A 26,729-nucleotide genomic window follows, 5' to 3' on the forward strand; every position below is an offset into this window, starting at 1 on the left:
ATTTGGGCCCCGTTAACCGGATTTGTCAAGGAAAACAAAAGATCTCAGTTTGTGTGAAGAGATTAATGAGGAACGTGACCTTGATGTTCATGTCAACTATTTGTTCTTACGACATTAAGTGGACGACACTAAGCTATGAAGTAACATGTCCAATAACCACGCTAATGATTCATTAACTCTCGTCAAGTTACGTCGCTCATTGAAAGTGTTACGTCACAACTATGTTCTGTATTTCCATGATAAATGCTGCTTCGTGCAGTATAGGCTATAAGCATTAATACAGATACAAACTTGTTTGTGCGTCAAAATAGAACCAGATCACTCAGCGACAGATCACTTTGACGGCATTTTTAAAATGTGCCATAAACTGAATCAGTTCACTTTTTTAAACATACACTTTTGAAAATAAATTTAAACTACACTGGCTATACGTGTGATTATGTTTAAAAACTAAAATCGTTCGCTTACAGTAAAAACCCGATAAGACGGGCGTATTACCTTTCATGAAACAAGAAATGTTTTGTCTCTGATGCGTGACGGACATAGATCACTACAACTACACTATACAATATATCAGGCATATTGAGAATATAGTATCGTACGTATCGTCAGTCTGCAGTGAGTAGTCACAATTGTTTTACTTTGAATCAAGCAATTATAATTCATATAGGGACAGACCTTTTTAAAACTGCATTATAGTTATCGAAGCGTTTTTTTCGCTACAGCACTCCGTACGAAATTTACAGCATTCCGAACATCTCTTTCCGAGCTCATTTCCCCACTTAGTAGTTTTTTTATGTTTACGCGCGGACAATCCGGTCAAATTCTACCAAACAAGAACAACCCGATTTCCTGCAAGGCCCGTGTTAACGTAACAAAGTGATAACACCCACCGACATAAATTGGATTTCTTCTGAGAGGAAGAGAGAGATGCAAAAATTAGTCATTTCAGAATGATAGTCTTGCTCGTTTGGATTTTCCAATTCCTTAGCACGTGATTCACTATCATTGTGAACTAGTCACGGTTTCACATGAATCAGTTGTGGAGTATTACTGGGGAACCACTGCAAAGGGCTATCCCTGTCGTTGACTATCAGAAAAATGCTTAGTACTGACTTTACTACCCAGTCCCATTTTTGTAGATTTTTTTACAAGGTACAACTGTAATAATCTGGCTCTCTCTTCTTTTGTGCTTTGACGATGATTGTATTTTTGATCGTATGTATTTAACTTACTGGAGAATCGGAATGCACCCCCTTTCATATCCGTAAGTAGCTACATCTGATGTAGCGAACTGACATGTGGGGTTTTAGATTCTGACCCGAACACCCCCGCCTCGGGCAGCAGCGCCAATCCGCAATGAGGCCATAGATAGGGAGCAGATACCCACAGCAGCCTTCACACCTTATCATAAGCAGAACTAAAACAAGTAACCTACATTTTGACAGGTGCGCCGCTATTATTAAACAACTGTGTTGCGCATCATTGCAATTTCACTGTAAGAGTGAGATTTCCGGTGAACCTTTGTTCTCATTGAAAAAAAAAGACTTTTGTTCCCACATTTTAAGTAGGTCATTACCCATGCCCTTTGGGGAATCTCGGAGATGCCCAATCTCGTGAATTGAAAAGATCACCCCATCCCTTGTTACCATGGAAAGGCCGAAAGGAACCTCCTCCTTGTGGCGTCACCAAACTAAATCTCGAGGTGGGACGGCAGTGGTGTGGGAGGGGGGTGGAGAGGTAACTTGCGGTCACTGCAGGCCAGTGCAGTTAACCGGCATTAACTGTGTCACTACGGAATGTCAGTTTAATTTAACCATTTCATTAAAAATAACTTTGGAATTCGTGATGTTATAGCACGCTCCTGATGTTTCCAACTATTCGAACATACAATAACAAATGTATTTAACAAATATGTGTTTAATGTTATATATATATTTTATGTTTAATAAATTAATTTGTAGATGTACTTAATTTATGTGTACCCTGAACTTGGACGTGTTTTAGTGACCACATTCGGTTCCGATGTTATTTGATTGATCACTCCTTGCGCGTCGTAAATTCAACATCATTGTAAAAAATTCATAAAGATACGTTTGAAAGTAGCGCGCAAGTCACCGTTCCAGCTAAGAAGGGGTTAATAAAACCGGACCCCTCCCATTGTTGTCACTCTACGTATTAATAATCGTACCACCAAAAACGTGTCTTTATAAGGCTGAGGACAGCGTGGGAGAGGGGCTGCTGTCTACGGGCCAATGGTGCTGAAAGCGCAGAAAATGTGGTCGATGATCTTTGTTTTTTTGTCCTATCTGGACAGAAACTTCGTAAAGGGCCAGTTTCTAAATGATTTGCTGGATGCAGAGACAGAGAACAGCGAAGTATTTTATATGCTAAACGGCACCTTCTGCGGCAGGAGTACCAGGCTTGCGGGAAACTACCTCCACCAAGTGTCGGATGGCGCCGAGGAGGTCCGCACGCTTCGAGATCTCGCCGGGGACCTTGTTGACTGCTCCGTAACACGCAGCCAGATGGAGGTGAAGTCCTTCATGCACGTGTGCAGATTGGGGCTGAAAGATCACAGGCACAAACTTATAGATTCACATAAAAGTTTACTTAACGTGGCCGAGGCGAAGTCACACTGCCAGGCTTTCTTGAGAAGGGGCACCGGCTCACTCTCAGCAGGACCAGGTGAACAGGATAAAAGCGATGTCGGCGTGGAGACGGGTCGGGCACATCGCAGAATCAAACGCGGCTTCACTTACCCCGGGACGCTGTGGTGTGGAGCCGGAAACATCGCCGATAACTATGACCAACTTGGTAATGTAGTTTCGGAAGCATGCGCTTCAAAACTTAGTGGCTTTAATAAAGAACATTTTGTAGTTTGAAACTATTATGATAAGTATTACCTCATCCATGTTTAATCAAGCAACAGAATAATGTTTATTCCCTGAATAATTTATTTGAAATTCTCACATGTTCTAGAATATTATATGCTGTTTTCTCCGTGTAGCGTTGATTTATAGCGTGCGTTAAAGCGCTGACTTATTCCGCTGATGTGCGCGCCCCTCTCAGGTGAATTCGCGGCCACTGACAGCTGCTGCCGGGTCCACGACCACTGCCCATACGTGGTGCAGGCCTTCTCTACAAACTTCGGCTATACCAACTTTAAATGGCACTCAATCAGCCACTGCGAGTGCGATAACGCGTGAGTGGTCAAAGTGCGCCGGTCGCTCATGGGAATAAGCCTCACAATATAGGGCTCCGTATGTATTCGGTGGATGGAGGTGTATCACAGCTTCAAATTGCTCTGCTTATGCATGCCCCTCCCCCTCAATCGCTCCAAAAAATGCGTATTAATCATCGGTATCTTATAATACTAAAGAACACAGAATATGATTAAAAATGGAGCAGAAACCACAACTTTGATTTTGCTTCCCTGGGTTACTGGCAGCGAACTGATTAATCTCTGAAACGTGCTGACAATCCTGCCCTGTTCCTCCAGGCTGAAGGAGTGTTTGAGAAAGGTAAATGACACGTCCTCCAGAGTGGTGGGTCAGGCCTTTTTCAACGTCATCGAGGTGCCGTGCTTTGAGTTCGCGCTTGAGGACCAATGCGTGGAGCGCCACTGGTACGGCCTGTGAGTATCCGACATGACCCATCTACACGGACCAAGGTGTGACCGCTAGAAGCGTGGGAGCGAGGACGGTCACTCGCTGCTCTCTCTCTTTCTCTCAAATAGGTGCAAAAGGTATGATAAGGTCCCTATTGCCGTGTTGAGGAAATCCATACCTTACGATTTTGGAGGTATCGACGTCATCGACACACTCACCCTAGCCCCATGGGTACGGAAGGTCCCAGACACGCCAGAGAGTGCCACCCAGCCATTAACGTCCAGCTCCCGAGCCGCTGGCAAGGAACCATCCATCGGGAATGTGGCGACGGTTGCGGAGGACTTCATCAAAGTGCTGGCCACGGTCTCCACCTCGCATAGCTCCACCACCGAGGCCGTGAGGAAGGAAGCACACAGAGGCGACAGGAAGAAGAAGAAGAAGATGGACAGAAAGATGAAGAAAAAGAAGGACAAGGGACAGAGGAGGAAGCAGAGGGTGAGCGCCCTCTCCAGACCAGAAGAGGCCACTGCTGTGATGCCCTCGGGCCGGAGAACAGAGGAGACCGTCAACGATGGTCTATTAAACAAGGATCACACACTGGAGAGAAATGTCAACGTTTTGACAGAGAGCATGCCGCACGTGGGAGTCCTTTCCCACAAACTCATTAAAGATGAACCGCAATGGCGGCCAGCTGACCGGTCTGTCAGCCCAGCGGCTCCTCCTACAGCAGCCAGAGCTGAACCCCCAGAGTCGGGACACCAGTCTGGCAGCGCTGAAGTGTCCAGCGTGTTCCTGTACAAAGGAGAAAAGCCAGAGGGAAGACGAGGGAGGGGGAAGAAGGCGAAGAGAACTCCCACCTCTGCTCCAAGAAGTTCCCTCGGTGCTGAAGCAGAGACAGACGCGGGGGGCAGAACCCCCCCCTGCAGCAGCCCCCCCGCTGAGCAGCCGGTCCCGGAAAGCCACACACACACCAGCCAGCCCCAGAAGACCCCAAGACACAAGCCAAGGCATAATGTGGGACCAAAAAAGAAAAGGGAAGACATGACTTTTTCTCTTTCTGTGGAAAGACCTGTTTTTAGCATCCCGCTTACAGCTGCACTGCGAACTGCCCCAGACCGCAAAGCAAAGGGCCGCGCTGTTAGCACAGCTCTACACACCGTCAGCACCGAAACCCGCGGACGGCTTGAGCCGCGAAACTCAGAGGTCCACGGCGAGAGGGCAGCCCTGCGCACTTCTACAGGCCCAATCTCCACCCGGCCTCTCAGAACCGAAAAACAAAAGCGCAAAGCCAGTCGAGAACAAAAACCAAAGAGAAGAATCGTTCCCATGTATCCCTCTGTACCTCCGGTCATGGGCAAACTGCAAGCGACCCCCCAGCCTCAGCTGCAGCAGTCTTGGCTCACCTGGGTGCACAGGATGCTGGGGAGTTTGGGCAATGCGGCCTGAAACATCCCCCCCACCCCGGGGAGAGATCTTCCACTGCAGCCTCCTGCAGGTGGGAATTAGAGCAAAGATGTGGGCAAGAGAGGTAGGGAAGTCTGACCACCCCTCTCATTGCAAGCTAGTGTCTCCATTCAGGCAGTCCGAAGCTTAGAAGGGGACAGGATTAATATCGCTGAAGGAGGAGCTGAACTCCTAATTTTATTGGGAAAGACACCATGTAGATTCGACATAATTACCACTGTATTATGCATGAATGATTCTGTGAAAGCATAATACTGACAAAAGCAGCTTTTTAGTAATACTGCCTGGTAACATATACAAAGCTGTGAGCTTGAATATTTGCAAAAAATGACACTCAGGGCTTCCTTCTGTAACCTTGCGTAACCCCCAGATCAATAAAATGCTGATTTTTAAAGGGCCGTGTGGGTCTTACAGGTTACCATTGTTTAGGAGTCCATCCATCCACAGGGCAGCAATCCGTCGCACGGGGCACGAGGATGAAGGAATAAGGAGCCACTTCTCATGGCTGCGCACACAGAGTCAGGCTCTGTTTCGCATTCCTTTGGGCCTTGGGGTCTCTCCTGGGGGGCTGGGGGCTTTGTGTGTCACTGAGTCACTTTCCTCACAGGGGGATAATCGGCACACTCCCTGCTGTGAGCAGGGGCCTGACGTGTGGCGTGGGATCAGTCGCAGATCCTCCACGCACGCCGCACCAAACGATCTCGCTGGCAGGCGGCTGGTTTCTGGCATTTAAGCCACAAGTATTTGCTTAGCTGACATTTTCAGGCGCGATGCGTCTGCCTCCCAAACAGCTCCACTGTGTGGTAACTGAAATAAAAGATCACGTAGCAAATAGCAGAAGAAAGACATGAAGCTGAGCCCAGGAAGGGATGTTGGGTGAGCTTCGCCGTCTGCGTGACGTGGCAGGAAGCTGCCCTCACATGCTCTCCCCCTCTAGAGTCTCCCAGGCTGCCGTCAGGCTCGGCTCAGGCCTGCTAACCCTGCTTGAAATCTTCAGAATTGCCCTGAGAACAATGGCCAGGCTAGACTTTCAACAACAGGCACTTTCACAAGGCAGTTTGACTGTGAGACTAACCGGGTCGTTATACTGCCCTGCTGCGGTGGGCTGGCAGGGGGGAGGACAGGAAACACAGATACCCGACAATGGATCCAGTTGTTCCCACTGTCCCAGATGCTGACACCCCCCGTCAAACACAAGACATGCTTCAAACCCACTCAGAGACCTCAGTTCACCTCACTGCACAGAGTTGCAGGGGGAACGGAACCCACAAGCAGAGAGAAGTCGGTCACAGTGCAGGCCAGTGAGTCACTGCCCCCCACCCTCTGAGCTCGGCACAGACTTGCTCAGGGAGTCACAGAGCGCACACACGCACCTGCAGACTTGCAGCTGATATCAGGGGTCCATATAAACACGAGACGATCGCTCCTTATGATCACGTACAGACAGTACACCTAGTGTCTGATAACGGAACTGCAGCTCAGGCACAGGACATAAAATTATATATTAGGTAAAGGCACAGAGAATGGATCATTGAACAATAAGTGCAAAAATCACAGAGTAAGCGAGACAAGGTAACCTCATTTCCCACTGTCTGCCCCCTAGTCGGTCCCGTGACACACGGCAGGAGGAGGTCTGCTAATGTTGCCATGGTGAGCACAGTTTCTCTGCTTGGATACCAAAAATATATATATATTAAACAGTAACACTGCCTCTCGGACTCAGTGAAAGGCTGTGAACATAAAGTTGGGTGGGGGGTGTGAGCTGAAATAGGGGTAAGCTTCTCCCGAGTGGTGGGGGGGGGGGGTAAGGGGGGGAGTTTCAGCCGCAGTCTTACTGAAGTTCACAGCAGTTAAGCGGCATCACGTTTCCTCCGTTGTGTAAGCCTCTTTGATGAAGGGGGGGACGGGGGGGGTACCTCCAATGAAAAGGGAATGCATGACATTCAGTGACAAGAGCCCATCCTTAGAAATGTCACGTCCGGTCATTTTCCCCCCAATTTTGTTAGACAGTAATAAGCGTTTTTACCAGCAGGGGGGGTTGCAGTGGCATATAATGCAAAGAGATTAGCGGAACTTTCACTACCACTGAATCAAAAACAAAACATTTAGCGCGGCACCATTTTGGACAAGCATGCTAATCTTTGGAGAGGGAAGAGGTAATTAACAGGACCCTGTCTTGGGTGACAAACCTGGGTGACCACGGTTTTTCTGTAAGTTGTCTCATATTGGCTCATATTACTAGGTTTAAATTTATATCTAAGTATCTTTCAGTTGAGTCTTCATAAACGAATATCGCATATGTATTCACTACATATGCATCTTGAAAAATTTTAAATGAGTTGAACCCCTTCCGATATACAGTATAAGCAGTGCAAGTGTTTGGTGCAGTACGTAGGATATACATTAAAATTTCTAACTGTTGAAATTCACAAAATCTATCAGTTCATAAGTCTGAAACCTCTTCTTGCCATTAGATATAAATATCACTTAATTATGTTAATGATATCTTTCTTTTAAACTGAAAAAGTGGGTTTATTAAAATCGCTACCAGTAGGTGACGACAGAAGTGCTGAACATGCGCAACGTATCAAATCCTGATAAGAAAAAGTCAACGACAGAGAAGCAACTGCAGGAACATTATCAAGTACTATACGTTGCGTAATATAATGCATAGACAATCACACAATACACAATTGTTAATAAAAATGATTTTAAACATAATTTCTGCAGTGTTGTAGTTCACAATATGGCATTAATATCAACTGTACCTGTGTGAGTGAATGGTGTGTGACTGTGCCCTGTGATGGGTTGGCGCCTGGTCCTGAGTTGTTCCCCACCTTGCGCCTGTAGCCTCCGTGATAGGCTCCAGACCCCCATGTGACCATAACCAGAATAAGCGGTTAAAGACGATGGATGGGTGGACTCCTAAACAATGGTAACCTGTAAACTGCTTGTTAGCAATGAAGGCAATAATGATAATAATAATGACAGAGCCTCGAAGATGTATCGTAGTGGGTGGGGGACATCGAGGGAATCCCTTCCAGTAAAGCAGTGTGATTGTGGGACATCGAGGGAATCCCTTCCAGTAAAGCAGTGTGATTGTGGGACATCGAGGGAATCCCTTCCAGTAAAGCAGTGTGATTGTGGGACATCGAGGGAATCCCTTCCAGTAAAGCAGTGTGATTGTGGGACATCGAGGGAATCCCTTCCAGTAAAGCAGTGTGATTGTGGGACATCGAGGGAATCCCTTCCAGTAAAGCAGTGTGATTGTGGGACATCGAGGGAATCCCTTCCAGTAAAGCAGTGTGATTGTGGGACATCGAGGGAATCCCTTCCAGTAAAGCAGTGTGATTGTGGGACATCGAGGGAATCCCTTCCAGTAAAGCAGTGTGATTGTGGGACATCGAGGGAATCCCTTCCAGTAAAGCAGTGTGATTGTGGGACATCGAGGGAATCCCTTCCAGTAAAGCAGCGTGATTGTGGGACATCGAGGGAATCCCTTCCAGTAAAGCAGCGTGATTGTGGAACATTGAGGGAATCCCTTCCAGTAAAGCAGCGTGATTGTGGGACATCGAGGGAATCCCTTCCAGTAAAGCAGCGCGATTGTGGGACATCGAGGGAATCCCTTCCAGTAAAGCAGTGCGATTGTGGGACATCGAGGGAATCCCTTCCAGTAAAGCAGTGTGATTGTGGGACATCGAGGGAATCCCTTCCAGTACGCCCGGTGGCTTTAAAGAGCACCAACCTCCACCCAAACCAAGGTAAGGAGCTTAAATCCAACACAAAAATGTGTGCCGGTGTGCGGCTTGGTGGGTTAGGAGGCCGTGTCTGTGATCAGAAGGTTAGTATAGTGCTTTCAGTTTGGACCCTTGAGCAGGTGCCATGACCCTGCTGCCCAAGGGTCTGAGTGACCCATCACTTTGGGGAAGATATCAGCTAAACTAATGTCAATGAAATACAGATGTTACTACAATTCTACCCTTATTACTGGTAATAAGCAACATAAGCAATAAATACTAATTATGAGGTGGGAGGGGGCTCACACTGCATGATCTCCTGCCATCCGAAGACATCCAAGACGGTTAAGGTAACTGATACTTTTAACTTGCCCATAGAATATGACTGTGAGAGCAAGTGCCTTGTCATTGGGACTGGTATCCCACCAAGGGTGTACTCCATCCCAGTGCTCTCTACCAGCTGGGACAGGCTCCAGGGCACCCTGAGCACCTGACCAGGAAAAGTGCTTGCTAATATCTTGTTTATTAGTTTTATTAAGGGGTGGTTCACGCATTAGTGGATATTCACTGGAAATGTGGAATGGATGCCAAAATACACACCTTGTGGTTACTGACGCTGCTGGGTTTGGCTCCGAGCTGCAGAACTCTCCGCATGAGAGCGTAGCTTCAGAGCACAGGGTGCAATGTGGTTTTATGTTCCCTGGGCAGCTCACCAGGCTGATTTGCCCCATTCCGCCTCGGGGTTTGTGCCTGAGCCTCCTCTTAATGATGAGAGTGGAACACCAAGCTCCCACGTCCGCTTTTGGGAGACTGGAGAGAATTTCAGTACTTTGGCGTAGCGGCGACTCGGCACTGCGAGGACGCCAGTGAGACTCTGCTTGCTTGTGACAGGCATCGTTCCACACTGAGGCAACCTAAAGATTACAAATAACATCTGGTGATTATAGAGGATTATTCTGTAACATTCCTGTAATGTTTCAGTTTGCAATATGACATTTTATCCATCACCATTTCAAGACTGGCAGTTAGTACCTCGTCTCAGGTGAATTTTCACTGTTTTCTTTCTTGTCTCCCTAGGTTTTTGTCTCCCTCTCCCGTTGTCTTGCTATTTCAGAATGCTACTGTCAGCTTATCATATCAGCAACACTGCAGAAGCCCCTGCCCAAGACTCCTGTGCATCGACCCTTCCCCTTTCTCTCTTGAATTGCTTGCTCAGTGTGTGTTTCACAGGAGGAGACACCATGCTCAAAATCTACGCAGTGTTCAGACATCCCCCGATATCTCCTCCCCTCACGTTGGATGGTGGGGCTGCCAGGCCTCTGACAATAACTGGGATCCCCCAGAGAAACTCCGCTGCTCTTGCTGCCACTTTCACCAACTACTCCGTCATCCACACTACTCTCTTTACTGGGTGGGGAGGCGGGAGGAGTTTGAGTGGCTATGAGCCACTAGCTAAACTTACAGCCCTCTCATCCTCTGTCCCCTCTCCTCCGGACCAGCCTGCTCACAGCGCTCTCTAGTCTTGTGGATCTACCTCAGTACCAAACATTTCTATTTTCTTTTGCTGCTTCCATCAATGCCGCAGAAACCACCTACTACCGCGACAAGAGCATCACCTCCGCAGGCACATACAAGATATGTTCCACTTTCAGCACCCTCCTCGACCCCCCCGGCCACCACTCTGACTGGTCATGGCTTTGCTACCTTCTTTCAGGAGACCCTGGATCTTAACCCCTGTCATCAGGGCTGAATTTAAGATTTTTTATTGGGGGAAGCATAATAGGGGCCATCATTTGTACAGGGGGGCCAAGCTTATCATTAGCCAAGGATGTGTTTTGAATCAGTGAGTGACTGGGGAGGTGGTGCTCCGGGAGGCCAATCAGATTTCAGCTGGGACCTTTGCCTTGTGATCCCACCCCTGTGTACCCCCCTGCCTCCCATATCCTCCAAGCTATGTCTTCTACACTCATCCCTGCACCCACTCACCTAATCGACCTGTCATTCACTTCCAGAACATTCCATACTGCACTGAAGCAGGCTTGGCCTAGTTGCCCTTAACCTGTTTGACAGCTGTCTGTTTGTTATGTGCTATTTCCCACATCTGCTAAATGCTGCAAATGTAAATGAACGTAGAACATTTACAGATCACACCACGATATCAGGGCTTTAGATGCTTTCTGAGAAATATCTGTGATCTATGTCAGTATGGAATTATTTTCCACGTTGACAAAACAGAATGACAGCAAGAAGAGCTGTTGGTAAATCAGTACCTGTATTTTTTCTACCTTAAGGCAAGTGCACTAATTAAACTGTATACCATGTGTGAAATATTCAGCCTAATTAAAAGTAAATGATGTGGGTGGGGGGTGGCGGGGGGGGGGGGGGGGGGGGGTTACAGTGAAATACTGGGATGTTGGCTTTTTTGTTGAGAGCTGCTCTGGTATTTAATCGGCCAAAAGCGAGGGTGAACCCTTAACCCCTTTCCCGGGGTGGGGGGGGGGGGTGCAGGGGTTGCCTACCCACGATAATCTTACTTTTCTCTTCTGCCTTCCAGCGGCTTATTATCAGGTCCAGCTTGCTGGCAATTATTGGGCTTGGCTCTGTGATTACCGGCCCGTCCACAGTCATCTGGATCAAACAAGCAGTCATTTACTGGAGGGAGGTGGTGTGCCACAAAGAGGAATTTCCCCCGAGGAAATATAGCACTGTGGTTCTTCTGTCACACTATGTTTTACTGTTCAAATACATAACAATGTACATAACAAAATACATATACGCCCAACAAAGCATGAACGCAAATAAGTGATGTTACGTTGCCTCTGGGTTGTGTGCAGCCAGCAAGTTATCTTTATTTGCGTTCATGCTTTGTTGGGCGTATAACATGCTGGCTGCACACAACCCAGAGGCAACGTAACATCACTTTGGAACTCTTTAAACCAGTGTGAGTTAATGATGACGTGCATATTTCTATGTCCGATTCCATTATTTAAAAAAATCCTTTAAGAAATACATAGTAACATTATTGTATGAAAACCTATTTAATGTAAATATATTTTGAATACATTTAAATAACATTCAGATTCAACATTTTCGTGTCTCATAAGTCCAATAATGTTGGGTGGCGCAACCGCCTGATCCAATGAGCAGAGAAAAAAGTAAAACTGGTATCTAAGCAAATAAAAAAAACATTAGTTAGGCATAATTCTATATTTGAAACCTTTAAACTCACAGAAAAGTTACCAAACACTATGGTTTTAAAACCATTACAGTAATTGAAAAACATTTGTCTGCAAATGTACATGACCTGAAATGTCAGGTGGCACGAGTTATTTTTAGTAATTTTAGAAAACAGCGGGCTGGGTGTTACATCATAAAGAAGAGCCAAACTTCATATTTAAACTTCATATTTTGAAATGAGCTTGAAAAGTCAGGTGGCGTAACGGCAATTAATATGACCACTAATGAATGCGAAAAACCAGTATGAATTAATGCCCAATGCATCGTAGACAAAAACAATTGGTTACTTTATGAAGATTTTGATTTGGAAAATAATTTTTGTAAAATCGCATATTTGTATAGCTGCATCACCTTGCATTTTTCATTTTCTAAACGCTTTTTTCTCACTCACCTGTATGCAAAGCATCTCCCAATTATGTCTCCCTGGCAGAAACACTGCAGCACTTAAAACGTACACAATGTGACCTAGTTCATAATTAGCATTAATACGGATCAAATCAATATTCATAAGAAAATACCATTAATAAATATGTAAGCAAAACATATCAAGAATGACATATTTATCATAGTAACCTTCAACAATTTCGTTTATTTTTATTACTATCTTTTTTACTGCGGGCAAAAGATTTACCCCTGACATTTGGCCAGAAAGCGCATCTCCCACAAAGTGACGCTGGCAGACTGGCTTGGCCATCTTGCTCTCTCTGAACATGACAGGAGGCCACGTTGTCACAACGCCCTCACTGCCATCACCACACTTACGCATCTTCGGTTTTGTTCCAGCGATGACCGCATTAGCTGGACAGTGACCAATTCAGCGTTACGCCGACGCCGGGGGGTGAGGGGGGGTGGGGGATGCGGAATATTCCGTCCCACTGGAGAGTCGAACCATCCAAGTTATAAAATCTGGCCAGACAGACAAAATAATTAGCCAATTTTAGAAGCAAGCGAGTCAAGTGTCACGTGATGGCAAGTAGCGTAGGCAGAGTTAAAATGATAGAATGACATTTAGCACCAGGTCAGCCTGGACAGCAGGCCGGCGGTGGGCCGTGTTTAGTGCCTGTGACTGGCTGGCATGCAATGAAGCTGCAGAAAAACATGCACCAGTGCCATGGCCAGGAACACTGAGCAGGGACCGGAGCACACATGCAGGACTCCAGCTGGAGATAGCTGTCATTTCTAAACCTGTGCAAAATGCTTGGGTGAGTAAGCATGCCTTCAGTATCCACCCCTTCTCTGACATTCATCTCAAAGGATGGTCCACAAAATGAACTCGCACCTTCAGCTCAACCGAGAACAGAGTGGACGGAGCCTGGCCAGACAGGAATCCGGAAGATTCTCGACACCCCAGTGCTGCATCTGTTTTTTATGACCTAAATTTATGACGAGCTCCACCACAGCCGCTGAAAATGCAGAGTGCAATCTGCAGTGAAGGTCAATTTGCCACTGGGGCAATGAGGTGAAATATTTCCTCTCTCCTCTGCACATTCAGACCAGTGTGTGCTCGTTTGGAACTAAAGGCCTGTTTCCCAAAGTCTATGATGACGGTATCATAGCATAAGCTTTGCAGAATTGGAACCTGGAACAAGACCTTGAAAAAGAACTGAGTATGACCCAGATGTGAAGGGGGGCTTCATGGCAGTGATCTGGCTATTCGGTCCACATGCCATCCTTAGTCTTTGGTACATATCTCCCTCTGCCAGGGTTCCTCAAACCTGCAAGATATAACTGAGTGATAAGCAGCATCGTCACCACGGAAACTAGAGGGGAGGTCACTTCCCTTTTCCCGTCACTCGGCCGTCTTTGTACTCGACGGCTCCCAGAGAACTTCCTTCCTAAGGAGCCATGTTTGTCTGCGAAGCCTTTGAAAGGATCTCCGGACACACATCTCGATGTTTGCGAGTTTTACTAATTGCATGGAAACTCAATCATGGACCGTTGGGGCAGATTACGAAAAGCAGGACAGCACTTTCCTACTCTTCATGATATTGTGTGTAGATTTTCCTGCTTCTTCAAATGACTGTTTTTGCAAACCCTACAAGTTTTTAAGAAAATAAATGGCAGGGTAGCTCAGTCAGTAGCTTTGTTCAAAAGCTGGGAGTTCAAATCGAAATTCTGCTGGGAAAGTTGGCGAACCAACTTTCGTATGTCCTGGCATGTTCTGCCCACACTGTGAACTCACATTTGCCTGATATTGTAAATATTTGTAGTGCATATTTGTGATGTACCGTGGCTTTTGTTATATCACTAATGGTGCATGACTTTCTCACTGTTTGGCTTCTGTCAGTATAATGAAAGTGAAATTGTCTTTTGTTTGTTATTCGTATTCTCTTAAGGACTGCGAATGAACGAGTATTGTCCTTGCACTAAATGTACCTATAGTTTGTTTTCCATCTATCCATCTTCTGTTTTAGCTTGTCCTGTTCAGGGTCACGGGGGTCCGGAGCCTATCTCAGAGCCTATTCCTGGAGCCTATTCCGGAGCCTATCACGGAGTCTGTCCCTGGAGCCTATGCCCGGATCCTATTCCCGGAGCCTATTCCCGGAGTCTATCCCCGGAGCATATCCCCGGAGCCTATCCCCAGAGCCTATCCCCAGAGTCTATTCCCGGAGCCTATCCCCGGAGCCTATCTCAGAGTCTATCCCCGGAGCCTATCCCCGGAGTCTATTCCCGGAGTCTATCCCCGGAGCCTATTCCCGGAGCCTATCCCCGGAGCCTATCCCTGGAGCCTATCCCTGAAGCCTATTCCCGGAGCCTATCCCCGGAGTCTATCCCCGGAGCCTATCCCCGGAGCCTATCCCCAGAGCCTATCCCCGGAGTCTATTCCCGGAGCCTATCCCCGGAGCCTATCTCAGAGTCTATCCCCGGAGCCTATCCCCGGAGTCTATTCCCGGAGTCTATCCCCGGAGCCTATTCCCGGAGCCTATCCCCGGAGCCTATCCCCGGAGCCTATCCCTGAAGCCTATTCCCGGAGCCTATCCCCGGAGTCTATCCCCGGAGCCCATCCCTGGAGCCTATCCCTGGAGCCTATTCCCGGAGCCTATCCCCGGAGTCTATCCCCGGAGCCCATCCCTGGAGCCTATTCCCGGAGCCTATCCCCGGAGTCCATCCCTGGAGCCTATTCCCGGAGCCTATCCCCGGAGTCTATCCCCGGAGCCCATCCCTGGAGCTTATTCCCGGAGCCTATCTCAGAGCCTATTCCCGGAGTCTATCCCCGGAGCCTATCCCCGGAGCCTATCCCTGAAGCCTATTCCCAGAGCCTATCCCCGGAGTCTATCCCCGGAGCCTATCCCTGAAGCCTATCCCCGGAGTCTATCCCCGGAGTCTATTCCCGGAGCCTATCCCTGAAGCCTATCCCCGGAGTCTATTCCCGGAGTCTATTCCCGGAGCCTATTCCGGAGCCTATCCCCGGAGCCTATCTCAGAGCCCATCCCTGGAGCCTATTCCCGGAGCCTATCCCCGGAGCCTATTCCCGGAGCCTATCTCAGAGCCTATCCCCGGAGCCTATCCCTGAAGCCTATCCCCGGAGTCTATTCCTGGAGCCTATCCCGGAGCCTATCCCCGGAGCCTATCCCTGAAGCCTATCCCCGGAGTCTATTCCTGGAGCCTATCCCGGAGCCTATCCCCGGAGCCTATCTCAGAGCCCATCCCTGGAGCCTATCCTGGAGGCTACGGGCACAAAGCTGAGAACAACACGGGAAGAGATGCCAACCCATTGCAGGGCACACTGTCAGGAAAAAGGTACCAGTTTGTACCTTTAGCTGTAGGTAAATGTACCTTTTAATGTACAGAATTAGGGATACATTATTATTTTTGTTGTACCTTGGGGAACAAAACAGCGCCAGGGCTGAGTCCTTTTTTCTGACAGTGCATTCACTCACACATACACGCCTATGGGCTATTAGGTAACTTCAGTTTTTGGACTGTGGCAGGAAACCGGAGTAGCTGGGGGAAACCCCGCACCGACATCGGGAGAACATGCCAGCTCCACGCACACAAAGCCATGGCGGAGATTTGAAGGCTGGTCACAGAGGTGTGATGCAACAGTCTTCCCGCTATGTCTGGGTCTGTGGGATGCCACAATATGAATGGGATTCATTTGACTGATTTTAATAAATGAACGCATTTGAGACTTTTCCCGCATAATAAGGGCCAGCCAATCATAATTATATGACGAGCCACTCAACCCGTTTCCCTGCCTTCGATTAGGGGTTCCTACCACATTCCAGAATTTGAAGGTGAGAAATGTGCAATAAACAAGATTACCCGAGATTTTAGAGCAAGTGAATAGAAATAAGGGAACGAAGCGCCACGGGGATTGGACCTATAATCGCAATACGGCACATATGCGAGTTAATTATGCCGTGATCTAATTTATTTGAGTTGCTTAAAGATGATGTTAATCACACTTCCCCCAGCCCTCGCCTCCGACCCCCAAGCGCCACAACCTGTCATATTTCCCAGGAATAATCCGGTGCACTCGACCGGGCCGCCAGTGACGTGTCTTCCCGCCGGCTGCTTCTGCGGCCGGCCGCTTCGGCTCCTCCGAGCTATCTGGGTGACCCAGTTCCGCTAGCAGCTCCCCGCATTTCGACGCCTGCAAATGTGGGCATGCAGTATTAAAAAAAACAAAACAGTAAAATAAACATAATGAATAGCCACAGAACCACATCAAAATCACCGCCCCCCTTCGAATAAAAACCACACATTTATTGGTGTAGGCTTTATCTACGCATGGATAATTGTTAACAAAGCAACGAGAAATCACATCGGCGGCTAATATTATAGTGTCTAATACTACGCAGGGATTGCATTCGGTGATTAACAAAAAGTACCTTTGGCAGGCGACTGATCTACATTTCTCTGAGGTGCTAAAGTTAGACCAACATTTAGGCGAATACACATGATAAACAAGGAGCATTAGTTGTCAACGGAGAGCCCTCATTCGGTTCAGAAACACCCCGTGGGTTAGACTGGTACTTTAATCTGGTCCCCTGGTAGTTTGCCTGCACTTGCTATTTCTAAAGCTCGCACGGGATCTCATCTAGGTGTCCTCCATTCCGTATTTTCCCTCCGTCTTTCAACCAAGTAAAGCGCTGCCTGAATCACAGGAACAGCGTGAGGAAATAAGTCAATATAAACAAAAAACCACAAGAGCTGTACGAGGGGGGATGCAAATGCAATCGCTATTACAGGAGGGGAGTGTGGCGAAAGGAGCTGGAAGTGACAGCGCGTTTGACAGGCGTGTGTTTCATTACAGCCCGAAAGCAGAGGATGCTGCGGCGATGCGCTGACACGATTTTCGGCTGAGGAATCGGATCGCCGCGCTCGCGCTTCCCTTCCTGCTTTAGTCGGATGCGGAGTGAAATGCACATCCACTCTGACAATGTATATTTATAAAACGTTCTTATTTTTTATTGCCACCCCCTTTCTTTCTGAGTTGCATTTCTACAGCTTTGGGTATGATGAGGATGCTTGCCCGCGCAGCCTTCATTGCTCGTCGCTTACTTAAATATTTACATTATATGGCAATGATCGTTTAAAGACTTGGCAGCCAGCGATACGATGTTTGCGTTATTCCTGCATTGCACGGATGATCTTTAAGTGACAGATTTATGGACTACTCTTGGACACACTGACGGATCTCTCGCCGAAGGCGGATGCAACCTAGATTTCTCTCCATTGCGGAATGGTAAGAGGTCAATTTGTGGGAGTGTTTATGCTCCACGCCTTATTCTACTCCTTAATTTGAGGATTAATCTTGATGTATGAACGTCTTAAACACCCTCTTACAGAAAGGTAGCGCGTTCGGCTGCCACAGCGTGGACACTTTCATCTGTGATATATTCTCGCAAAGACGCGGCGCAGCGGATTTCGGGCATCGGCAACTTTCATGGCTTTCGCGTTGAGGAGATGGAGAATGCTGCTGGTGCTCAATGTGATCGCCGTGGCGGGCTTCGTCACCTTTTGGGCCCGGTGCAACTCGCGTACCGTCAGAGCCGCCGGGCAGGACGTCGCGGCTGATGCCAGAAGATACGCTCGCTATAATCTTACGGCGCAAGCATCCAGCGTCAGTCATGAAACCCTGCTCAAGAGACTTGGCTCCCTGGAGGATGTGGTCTACAGGCAGCTCAATGGTAAGTTTACACTCTCCGTTACAGAAGTGCTAGATTTATGCATCCAAAGCAGAATTAAATGATTAATATTAGTAAAACACCACCCACAAGTGGCATTATTCTTGCTGTTAAAATTTTATAATGTGCCTCATGAGCAAAGCTAAGGGACCGTTTTTTTAAATGATCAGGACTCTCCAAATCACTGGGTCTGATCGAAGGCTTTGGAGGGCGAGGTGAGGGTGGCTTTCCTGCCACCTTGACCCCCGAAGAAGAGAATGATGCAAAATTGCTGAGAGAGAAGTATGGCTACAATGCCTACCTCAGTGACAAGATCTCCCTGGACAGATCCATTCCAGACTACCGCCCAAGCAAGTGAGTGCAAGGACACAGAACTAACTTCTAATAATGTACAGTAGTTGTAATGGTATCTTGCATGAATTGGCATTGCATTTACCTGTTGATGCAGTTACATCAGGTCAGGAAATACTACTGTGTTACAAAAAATCATGGCCTTTTAACACCGTCAGGTAGTGTGATCTGTGCCCATGTCCAGAATGTCATGGGTTCATTGGAGTTTGAGGATGGTTGAGATGTGGTATCACTGGGGGTTCCTTGGGATTCTGGCTGACCCTGTGCTGTGAATGCAGGCTTTCCTCGCTTACGTTGGACAAACACATTTACTAAATATGTGGTGTTATCATTAGCTTCTGTCACCTGATGCCCTGAGTCAGATAAGGCCCTAACGGGTGTAGGTTATAGGTGGCCGGTGTCAAATCATTAAAGCGATCAGCCTGCCACTTCACAGTGAGGTTGGTTATGACTGGAAACACAAAGAACATATAGTCTACAGTACAACTGAGAATCAGTTCAAGTCTCAGAAAAGTCTTGGTTTACGGAGGTCCCTTGGTTATTGATTGTCCTTAGAGATCATCATAGACTAAGATAGGTCTCTTACAGGAATATAGGTTGTTGGTAAATTCCTGACTCAGAAATCTGACTCCGTTGTCATTGTTATACAAGTTGCTGACAATATCGGAACATATGTTGAACTTGACACACACACACACACACACACACACACACACACACACACACACACACACACACACACACACACACTGCCAGTCCCAAGAATTATTTGGTTGACATGGAGTCAACCAGTGAGAGTTAGCCTGTCTGGGGTCCTCCAAGCACTTTCGGAGCCTTCAGCTGGATAAGCCAGCGCACTCACCTACCCATACCGAGTGAAAGCTGTTACTGTGGGGAATTTTTATTCACCTAGTCACCTTAGTAAAATATCTGGGGCATGTGGAGGCAAAAAAAAAGGTTCTGGAGAGGCAATCCAGCATGCGTGGCGAGGTGTAGACCACACCATGACAGGAGAGGCAGTCCTGTAAGTGCGGCAAGGCGCAGACCACACCAAGAAAAGAGAGGCAGTCCTGCGGGCGTGGCGAGGCGTAGACCACACCATGACAGGAGAGGCAGTCCTGTGGGTGCGGCAAGGCACAGACCACACCATGACAGGAGAGGCAGTCCTGCCGGCGTGGCGAGGCGTAGACCACACCATGACAGGAGAGGCAGTCCTGTAAGTGCGGCAAGGCGCAGACCACACCAAGAAAAGAGAGGCAGTCCTGCGGGCGTGGCGAGGCGTAGACCACACCATGACAGGAGAGGCAGTCCTGTGGGTGCGGCAAGGCACAGACCACACCATGACAGGAGAGGGAGTCCTGCCGGCGTGGCGAGGCATAGACCACACCATGACAGGAGAGGCAGTCCTGTAAGTGTGGCAAGGCGCAGACCACACCATGATAAGAGAGGCAGTCCTGCGGGCGTGGCGAGGCGTAGACCACACCATGACAGGAGAGGCAGTCCTGCCGGCGTGGCGAGGCATAGACCACACCATGACAGGAGAGGCAGTCCTGTGGGTGTGGCAAGGTGCAGACCACACCATGACAAGAGAGGCAGTCCTGCGGGCGTGGCGAGGCGTAGACTACATCATGACAGGAGAGGCAGTCCTGTGGGTGCGGCAAGGCATAGACCACACCATGACAGGAGAGGCATTCCTGCGGGTGTGGCAAGGTGTGGACATCACCATGACAGGAGAGGCAGTCCTGTGGGTGCGGCAAGGCGCAGACCACACCATGACAGGAGAGGCAGTCCTGCGGGCGTGGCGAGGCGTAGACCACACAATGACAGGAGAGGCAGTCCTGTGGGTGCGGCAAGGCACAGACCACACCATGACAGGAGAGGCAGTCCTGTAAGTGCGGCAAGGCGCAGACCACACCATGATAAGAGAGGCAGTCCTGCGGGCGTGGCGAGGCGTAGACCACACCATGACAGGAGAAGCAGTCCTGCGGGCGTGGCGAGGCGTAGACCACACCATGACAGGAGAGGCAGTCCTGTGGGTGCGGCAAGGCATAGACCACACCATGACAGGAGAGGCAGTCCTGCGGGCGTGGCAAGGCATAGACCACACCATGACAGGAGAGGCAGTCCTGTGGGCGCGGCAAGGTGTAGACCACACCATGACAGGAGAGGCAGTCCTGTGGGTGCGGCAAGGTGCAGACCACACCATGACAGGAGAGGCAGTCCTGCGGGCGTGGCAAGGCGCAGACCAGGGCTCATATTGAGGCTGTTACGGCTCATCAGGCTGCCATCAAAGTAGCACAGAGGGCTGGTTAAAATTAGGCTGTATATCTGACGTCCATGGTGCCACGTATGAGAGCGGCGGGGTGGGTGGGGGCGGCTTCATTTTGGAGTGGAGTGTGACACAAACAGATACTGCTTCATTGGACGGGGCAGGCCTGGAGTACGACTCCATGATGGCCTCTCATATTTCGTATCACCAGGTGCAAGAAGGTGACGTATCCCCGGGACTTACCACAGCTCTCGCTCATCTTCATCTTCGTCAACGAGGCCCTGTCGGTCATCCTGCGTTCGGTGCACTCTGCCGTCAACCACACGCCGGCGCACCTGCTGAAGGAGATCATCCTGGTGGACGACTACAGTGACGATGGTAGGGAGACCCTTTCCGTGAGACAGAGGTGTTGGGATAGTGCCTGGGTGGACAAAGCAGGGATTAGTTCCACCGACGATGGGGGCACATTGTTTAAAACCAGCCCGAATACAGCTTCTGAGTAGATATTACACTGCTCCAAATTACTGCTCAGATCGCTGCTTACCACAGGTGGTTAGTAAAAAGTGATTTAATTCTCTTCCTCATTGTGCAAATGCTTCAGCCAAGCTGAACCGGAAATTAAGTTCAGCTGAGCGTCACTGATTTGCAGAGGAAGAAGCAGTCTGGGCTTGTTTTTTTGGTGCACGACCCAGACCCATGCATGGTGTCATACAGTGCAGGGAGTATCAGCCAATCGATGAACGTGCAGACCTTCTAGACACGCAGACTAACATTAATGATGCCTTTGTTCTCAGGCATTAGAAATTAGGTGGCTGCTAGCATGCGATTTGATATTACCGGCCGGACCGGGCCATTCATTTGTACCAATGTGTGAATACCATTTCTGCACTTAATGTGTTGGACTCATTTCAACAAGGCTTTAAGGTGGGGGGGGGGGGGGGGGGATAGGAGGGGTCCAGTTGGCACGAGGCCGGCAGTGCAGGGAGGGAAGAGGTAGCAGTCATTTGGACATGGGGGTGGTTGCTGAATGAAGGTTGCACACAGCCCTGGCTCGCTGCACGCCCCCCCCCCTCCGTTGACGGCAGTTGTCACGGGTGGGATGAGTGCTGATTTTCAGAAAGCATTCCCAAGAGAGGGAGGGTCCGCTTCCATCAGCAGAGATCGAAGCGGAGCATCTCTTTGGTGCTGTACGGATAACGTTAGAGAGCGACCTCCGCATACGCATCTCAAATGCGGCTCGTCCAGCTGGCTTGCAAATGCATCCCTCCCCCTTCCCATTGCATGGCAGAGCAACTGAAAGCACCCCTGGAGGAGTACGTCAACAAGCGGTACCCGGGCCTCATCAAGATCGTGCGCAACCAGAAGAGGGAGGGGCTCATCCGCGCACGCATCGAAGGCTGGAAGGTGGCCACCGGGGAGGTGACGGGCTTTTTCGACGCGCATGTGGAGTTCACCCCCATGTGGTAAGAGCCCAGGGCACAAAGCAGGGAGCTAGGGGTGATAATCCCCAATGAGCCAGCGTAGTTACCTTGCAGAGCTTGTGTGCATGGTTAATCGAGGGGGCAGAATCCGACTAGCTATACAGGTAAGGTATGAGTCAGGGGGGATTTACAGGGAGCCGGACACGTGGCCGAAAATGCAGACCATCTGTGATCCCTTTGTGCACTTCTCACCCGCCCCCAGGGCTGAGCCGGTTCTCGCCAGGATTAAGGAGGATCACAGGCGGATCGTCCTGCCCTCTATCGACAACATCAAGCACGAGAACCTGGAGCTGGAGCGCTATGAGAACTCGGGCCATGGCTACAACTGGGAGCTCTGGTGTATGTACATCAATCCGCCCAAGCAGTGGTGGGACGACGGTGACAACTCCGCCCCCATCAGGTCTGTATGCCGAGCAGGAAGAGAGCGCTGACGCTCGGTGCTTACCCACATGGTGTGTGTGCTCCTCGGGAGACGGGGTCGGGACAGCGCTCCTCTCTGCCTCCTGTCAGCTTTGACATCATGATCTAAAATGCGTTTCCCTCCAGGACGCCAGCGATGATCGGGTGCTCCTTCGTGGCGAATCGCGTTTACTTTGGAGAGCTGGGCTTACTCGACCCTGGCATGGATGTGTACGGAGGGGAGAACATAGAGCTGGGAATCCGGGTCAGTGTGCCACGTGGCGGTGGGTGCTTAGAATAGCCCCTGTGTCTCAGGAGATCCGTCCACCCCTCTAGGACGGAACTGCAGGTTCGGAGGATGTCTTTAGATGTGTTGCGAGATGTTTGCTGTTCTAATACAGAGTATGTGCACTCAGGTCTGGCTGTGTGGAGGCAGCATGGAAGTCCTGCCTTGCTCTAGGGTTGCCCACATAGCCAGAGTGAAGAAGCCGTATCACAACAACATCGCCTTCCACACCAGGCGCAATGCTCTGCGTGTAGCCGAGGTCTGGATGGACAACTACAAGTCCAACGTCTACCTAGCCTGGAACATCCCCATGGAAGTGCGTGTGTTGTCGCCGGATGACCGGCCGGGTTTAAGTCGCGTTGGCATCGTATACATCCCGTTTACCGTTCCGGTGCTTTCAGAATCATGGGATCGACATCGGCGACATCTCGCAAAGAGTGGCTCTGAGGAAAAGGCTGCAGTGTAAGAACTTCGAGTGGTACCTGGACAACGTCTATCCAGAGATGAGAAGATACAACAACACTATTTATTACGGAGAAGTGAGTGACTCGGTCGCAAATACCGCCACTTTCAGATGTTTGGCAGTATTTGGTTTATTCAACTAGAGCAGGCAAAGATATTTATTTTTCGAAACTGGTGAAGTACAGAAACCACAAGAGGTTTTGGTTGATCTCGTCAGATTTCTGGATTTGTGGTTCTGCATAAGACATCCTCGCAGAGAAATAGCAAACTGAAAATGCGATACCAGGATGTAACCGGTCATGACTCATTTGAACACCTCATATCGCAGGAAGCGGAGCTCTTCAGCCTTGCGTGTGTTTGTGTGTGTGTCTCATTGCCCAGATTCGTAATACCAAAGTGAGTCACCTCTGTGTGGACCAGGGAATCAAGGAGAACCACACCGCCACCCTACACCCATGTCACGGATGGGGTCCTCAGGTAGAGTCACGCCTGACGTGTTATAGCACCACAATGAGGCTGCAGGGGTGTGTGGTCACCGAGTCTGACCCTGCTTCCCACAGCTGAGCCGCTTCACCACGGAGGGCCAGTTGCACCTGGGCCCCCTGGGCAGCACTGGAGAGGACACACGCTGCCTGGTGGACGACCAGGTCAGCAACCAGGCTCAGCTGCTCAACTGCGAAAAGGTGTCCAGTGTGCGCCACAAGACCTGGAGCTTCTCCCAGGTAAGGGTGGCAGGCTCCCCCTGCAGGCCGTACAGGCAAGGCTCCCAGGGCCCCGGTCCCCCTGCATTCTGTGTCTGTACCTTTGGTGTCGTCTCCTCCCTCGCAGAACGAGGCCATCGTGAACCGAGGCACGGGACGCTGCCTGGAGGTCATCCCAGCCAACGTGAACTTTGGCCACCTGCTGGTGCTGCAGGCCTGCACAGGGCAGCGATGGAACATCAAAAACGCCATGAAGCAGCCTCAGTGACGTGGGGCTGCTGGCTGCTCCCCCCCCCAGCCTGCCTCCGGGATCACGGTGCCGCATGGCACGCTCGTCTCAGAACCGGCGACTAGAACTGCTGGCCACTGGAGGCACTGTGGAGCGTCCTGTTAATTGTGGGGACTGACCTTTCAAAAAAAAAAAAAACAGTCACATGATACAGACTTTATCTTAACTGGGACCCTTGACCCCTAGAGGGAGAAGGAACCATTTCAGACTTTGGGTGTTTTAATACTGGGGCGCTTTGTGTTGAAGCAAATCGGTTTTTCTGGAAAATGCACGGCATTCAGCGAGGCAACGCTGTTGCATTTCTGTGTTTGGACTCTCTTGAGTGTCTGAGAAGTGCTGTTCGTTTTCCATCCCCTCAGTGAAATTAGTTCCCGGTACCTATAATGTTCCCGATATTTTTGCTAGAGATAGATTAAGTATAGGGTAGATTTAGTTTTGGATGTTGCTTTGACGCCAGTGTCACGCATAAATCCATCGAGGGAGGTTATTTTGGACATTTTTGGTTCCACCTCACACCACGCACATGTAGCAGCTACAGCGGGAGTCTGAGATTCTAACTCTGAAGTGCTGCCACATCTTTATTAATTTGCTTTCACAGCACCATGGTTGCCATTATTCATTTAAAACTCAAAATCGGGGGCCTACAACTGGAAGCACTTTTTGATGGGCTGCATGGTTCCTGTTTCGGCACTCAGGACTCAGCAGTAACGCGAGTCGGCCTCGTCGTCATGCTTAAGTGTGTCTAATGTGACGTATTCAGTCGATCGGTCGTTACAGTCTGGAACTTCTCAGAATCGTCTTCCAATAAATTATATGATTCTCGGCTTTCGGAGTCTGACTCACAGATCAGTCGGCTGCTCCGGCGCGTAGTAAACTCCCGTACTGCGGTAGGCGTTTAATTGCACGGCAAAGCTTAGCATCTTTATGCTTCATAATTAATATGCCGTATAATTACACTCATTTAAAAATGCTAAACATGCTATCATGACTTAAAATTCAGTGCGTGGTCAGCAAACACCGGCGATGGAAAGCAAAAGCATCGCATTGGTAATCAGAAGCAACGTGAAGGGAGATTCCAGGAAACACTTTACAAGGTCAGGGACAAATTATTTATAGTAGATTGTGTGTGTGTGTGTGTGTGTGTGTGTGTAAAACAGTTTAAGCACCACAAAAAAAGAGTGTGTCTTTGGTGTAAAAAAAAAAAAAAAAAAAAGGTCAGAGACCTGGTGTCGCTTTTGCCGCTGCCACTCTGTTCCGTAGCCCTGGATGGAAATGGCCACGTTTCCGCGGTAAACGCAGATTTGCATGCTGTTTAGCCGTTTAGCGTGACTCACGCCTCAGTGAAAACCAGCGGCAGGCTTCTTGATATCTCGCTTCCCAGTCCAGACGAGACAAAACAGGACGTGGCGCTGTGTCCATGACAACCGCCGGACAGCGTTAACGGCACGTCACCCCTGTCTTTCGGGAAAGTCGGCTGCAAGCCACATGTTTGGATGGGGGTGGTGGGGGGTGGGGGGGAGCCACCTCCCTCCTAAGGATGCTCCCCCGCGTTGGCTGTAAGACGTGCAGAGGGGGTGCACTGGCAGCACGGGCCTGTTCACAGCTGTTATGTTAGCGGGTGGGACACGCGGCCCACAGCGTGACACGCCGCCACCCGTGGCCTGTAGAGTCCGTCGGCACACGGGGGGGCCGTTCCGACTGCCAGCTGTGCATGTCAATGAGCCCTCAACAACAGCGTCCACTGAGAAGCCCCAGCCCCTTACATCACATGACAGCAGCCTTCCAATCAGCATCGCTGCGGGCTGGCCCACATAGCTCGCCTTCTCTTTAGTGGCGGAGACGCGGGGCTGGCGGCTCCGGAGGAGATTAAGCCGGAGACGAGCCCGTACAGGCAGCGAGGGCCGATACGCAAGGGCTGGGGGTGTCTGCAGATATGGCAGCTGCAAAGCTTTGATGCGCCTGAAAATGAGCTTGAGGGTCTGAACTGACTGTTATCTGAAATGTGTGTAGGTGCTCCAGGTTATCGACAATTCGGACGCAGATGGCAAGGGGTTGGAGTACAGTACCTGTAACTAGCAATGTAAACACCATAATCCATCAGATACCGCAACCTGCAAGGTCATTTGGTATATAAGGTGTAGAAGTTTTCTGTTTTCCTCCTACAGTCTGCAAAGATGATGCCCCAGATGAGGAGGTGAATGTCCTGCTTTTAGCGGGTGACTGTGTGAGTGCGTTAGTGCCCTGTGTTCCACGACGCTCGGGACTGGCTCCCATTATGTAGCCTTAGCTGGCATAAATGGTTCTGAAG

The 26,729-nt window shown here is 49.4% G+C and overlaps 3 protein-coding genes across 6 annotated transcripts; all 3 read left to right on the forward strand.

Annotated features, from left to right (window-relative positions):
- The first annotated feature begins 493 nt into the window (after positions 1-493).
- Positions 494-6,801, forward strand: proca1 (protein interacting with cyclin A1). Of its 4 annotated transcripts, XM_048982478.1 has the most exons (6): positions 539-618; positions 1,241-1,267; positions 2,414-2,817; positions 3,073-3,205; positions 3,503-3,637; positions 3,740-6,801. In XM_048982478.1, the coding sequence occupies exons 2-6, from the start codon at positions 1,248-1,250 to the stop codon at positions 5,055-5,057; spliced, it is 2,010 nt and encodes a 669-aa protein (XP_048838435.1). In that variant the 5' UTR covers positions 539-618; positions 1,241-1,247; the 3' UTR covers positions 5,058-6,801. The 4 variants fall into 4 exon arrangements, with proteins under 4 accessions (XP_048838437.1, XP_048838435.1, XP_048838438.1 ...); XM_048982480.1 differs by lacking the exon at positions 1,241-1,267 and having other exon boundaries at positions 494-618; XM_048982481.1 differs by lacking the exons at positions 539-618; positions 1,241-1,267 and adding an exon at positions 1,673-1,705.
- Positions 6,802-7,033: 232 nt separating this feature from the next.
- On the forward strand, positions 7,034-11,127 carry LOC125711803 (uncharacterized). The gene is made up of 2 exons (XM_048981111.1): positions 7,034-8,836; positions 9,890-11,127. Exons 1-2 carry the CDS (start codon positions 8,008-8,010, stop codon positions 10,330-10,332), a joined length of 1,272 nt encoding a protein of 423 aa, XP_048837068.1. The 5' UTR covers positions 7,034-8,007; the 3' UTR covers positions 10,333-11,127.
- Positions 11,128-17,041: 5,914 nt separating this feature from the next.
- Positions 17,042-25,246, forward strand: galnt17 (polypeptide N-acetylgalactosaminyltransferase 17). Its single transcript, XM_048982433.1, has 12 exons — positions 17,042-17,741; positions 17,845-18,186; positions 18,354-18,537; positions 21,015-21,181; positions 22,092-22,266; positions 22,487-22,684; positions 22,831-22,948; positions 23,100-23,285; positions 23,371-23,508; positions 23,813-23,908; positions 23,992-24,153; positions 24,260-25,246. The coding sequence occupies exons 2-12, from the start codon at positions 17,943-17,945 to the stop codon at positions 24,398-24,400; spliced, it is 1,809 nt and encodes a 602-aa protein (XP_048838390.1). The 5' UTR covers positions 17,042-17,741; positions 17,845-17,942; the 3' UTR covers positions 24,401-25,246.
- The last annotated feature ends 1,483 nt before the right edge of the window (positions 25,247-26,729 follow it).

This window comes from Brienomyrus brachyistius, chromosome 17 (genome assembly GCF_023856365.1).
Source record: "Brienomyrus brachyistius isolate T26 chromosome 17, BBRACH_0.4, whole genome shotgun sequence".
Taxonomy (NCBI): Eukaryota; Metazoa; Chordata; class Actinopteri; order Osteoglossiformes; family Mormyridae; genus Brienomyrus; species Brienomyrus brachyistius.

Excerpts from the sequence above, each read along its gene's own strand:
- galnt17 (XM_048982433.1), top strand. The coding sequence starts at position 17,943 with ATGGCTTTCGCGTTGAGGAGATGGAGAATGCTGCTGGTGCTCAATGTG. Across the intron at positions 21,182-22,091 it reads GGACGACTACAGTGACGATG|AGCAACTGAAAGCACCCCTG; the intron begins GTAGGGAGACCC and ends ATTGCATGGCAG. Across the intron at positions 23,509-23,812 it reads ACACTATTTATTACGGAGAA|ATTCGTAATACCAAAGTGAG; the intron begins GTGAGTGACTCG and ends CTCATTGCCCAG.
- LOC125711803 (XM_048981111.1), top strand. The coding sequence starts at position 8,008 with ATGGTAACCTGTAAACTGCTTGTTAGCAATGAAGGCAATAATGATAAT. Across the intron at positions 8,837-9,889 it reads CAACCTCCACCCAAACCAAG|GTTTTTGTCTCCCTCTCCCG; the intron begins GTAAGGAGCTTA and ends TTGTCTCCCTAG.
- proca1 (XM_048982477.1), top strand. The coding sequence starts at position 2,256 with ATGGTGCTGAAAGCGCAGAAAATGTGGTCGATGATCTTTGTTTTTTTG. Across the intron at positions 2,818-3,072 it reads CGATAACTATGACCAACTTG|GTGAATTCGCGGCCACTGAC; the intron begins GTAATGTAGTTT and ends CGCCCCTCTCAG. Across the intron at positions 3,638-3,739 it reads GAGCGCCACTGGTACGGCCT|GTGCAAAAGGTATGATAAGG; the intron begins GTGAGTATCCGA and ends TCTCTCAAATAG.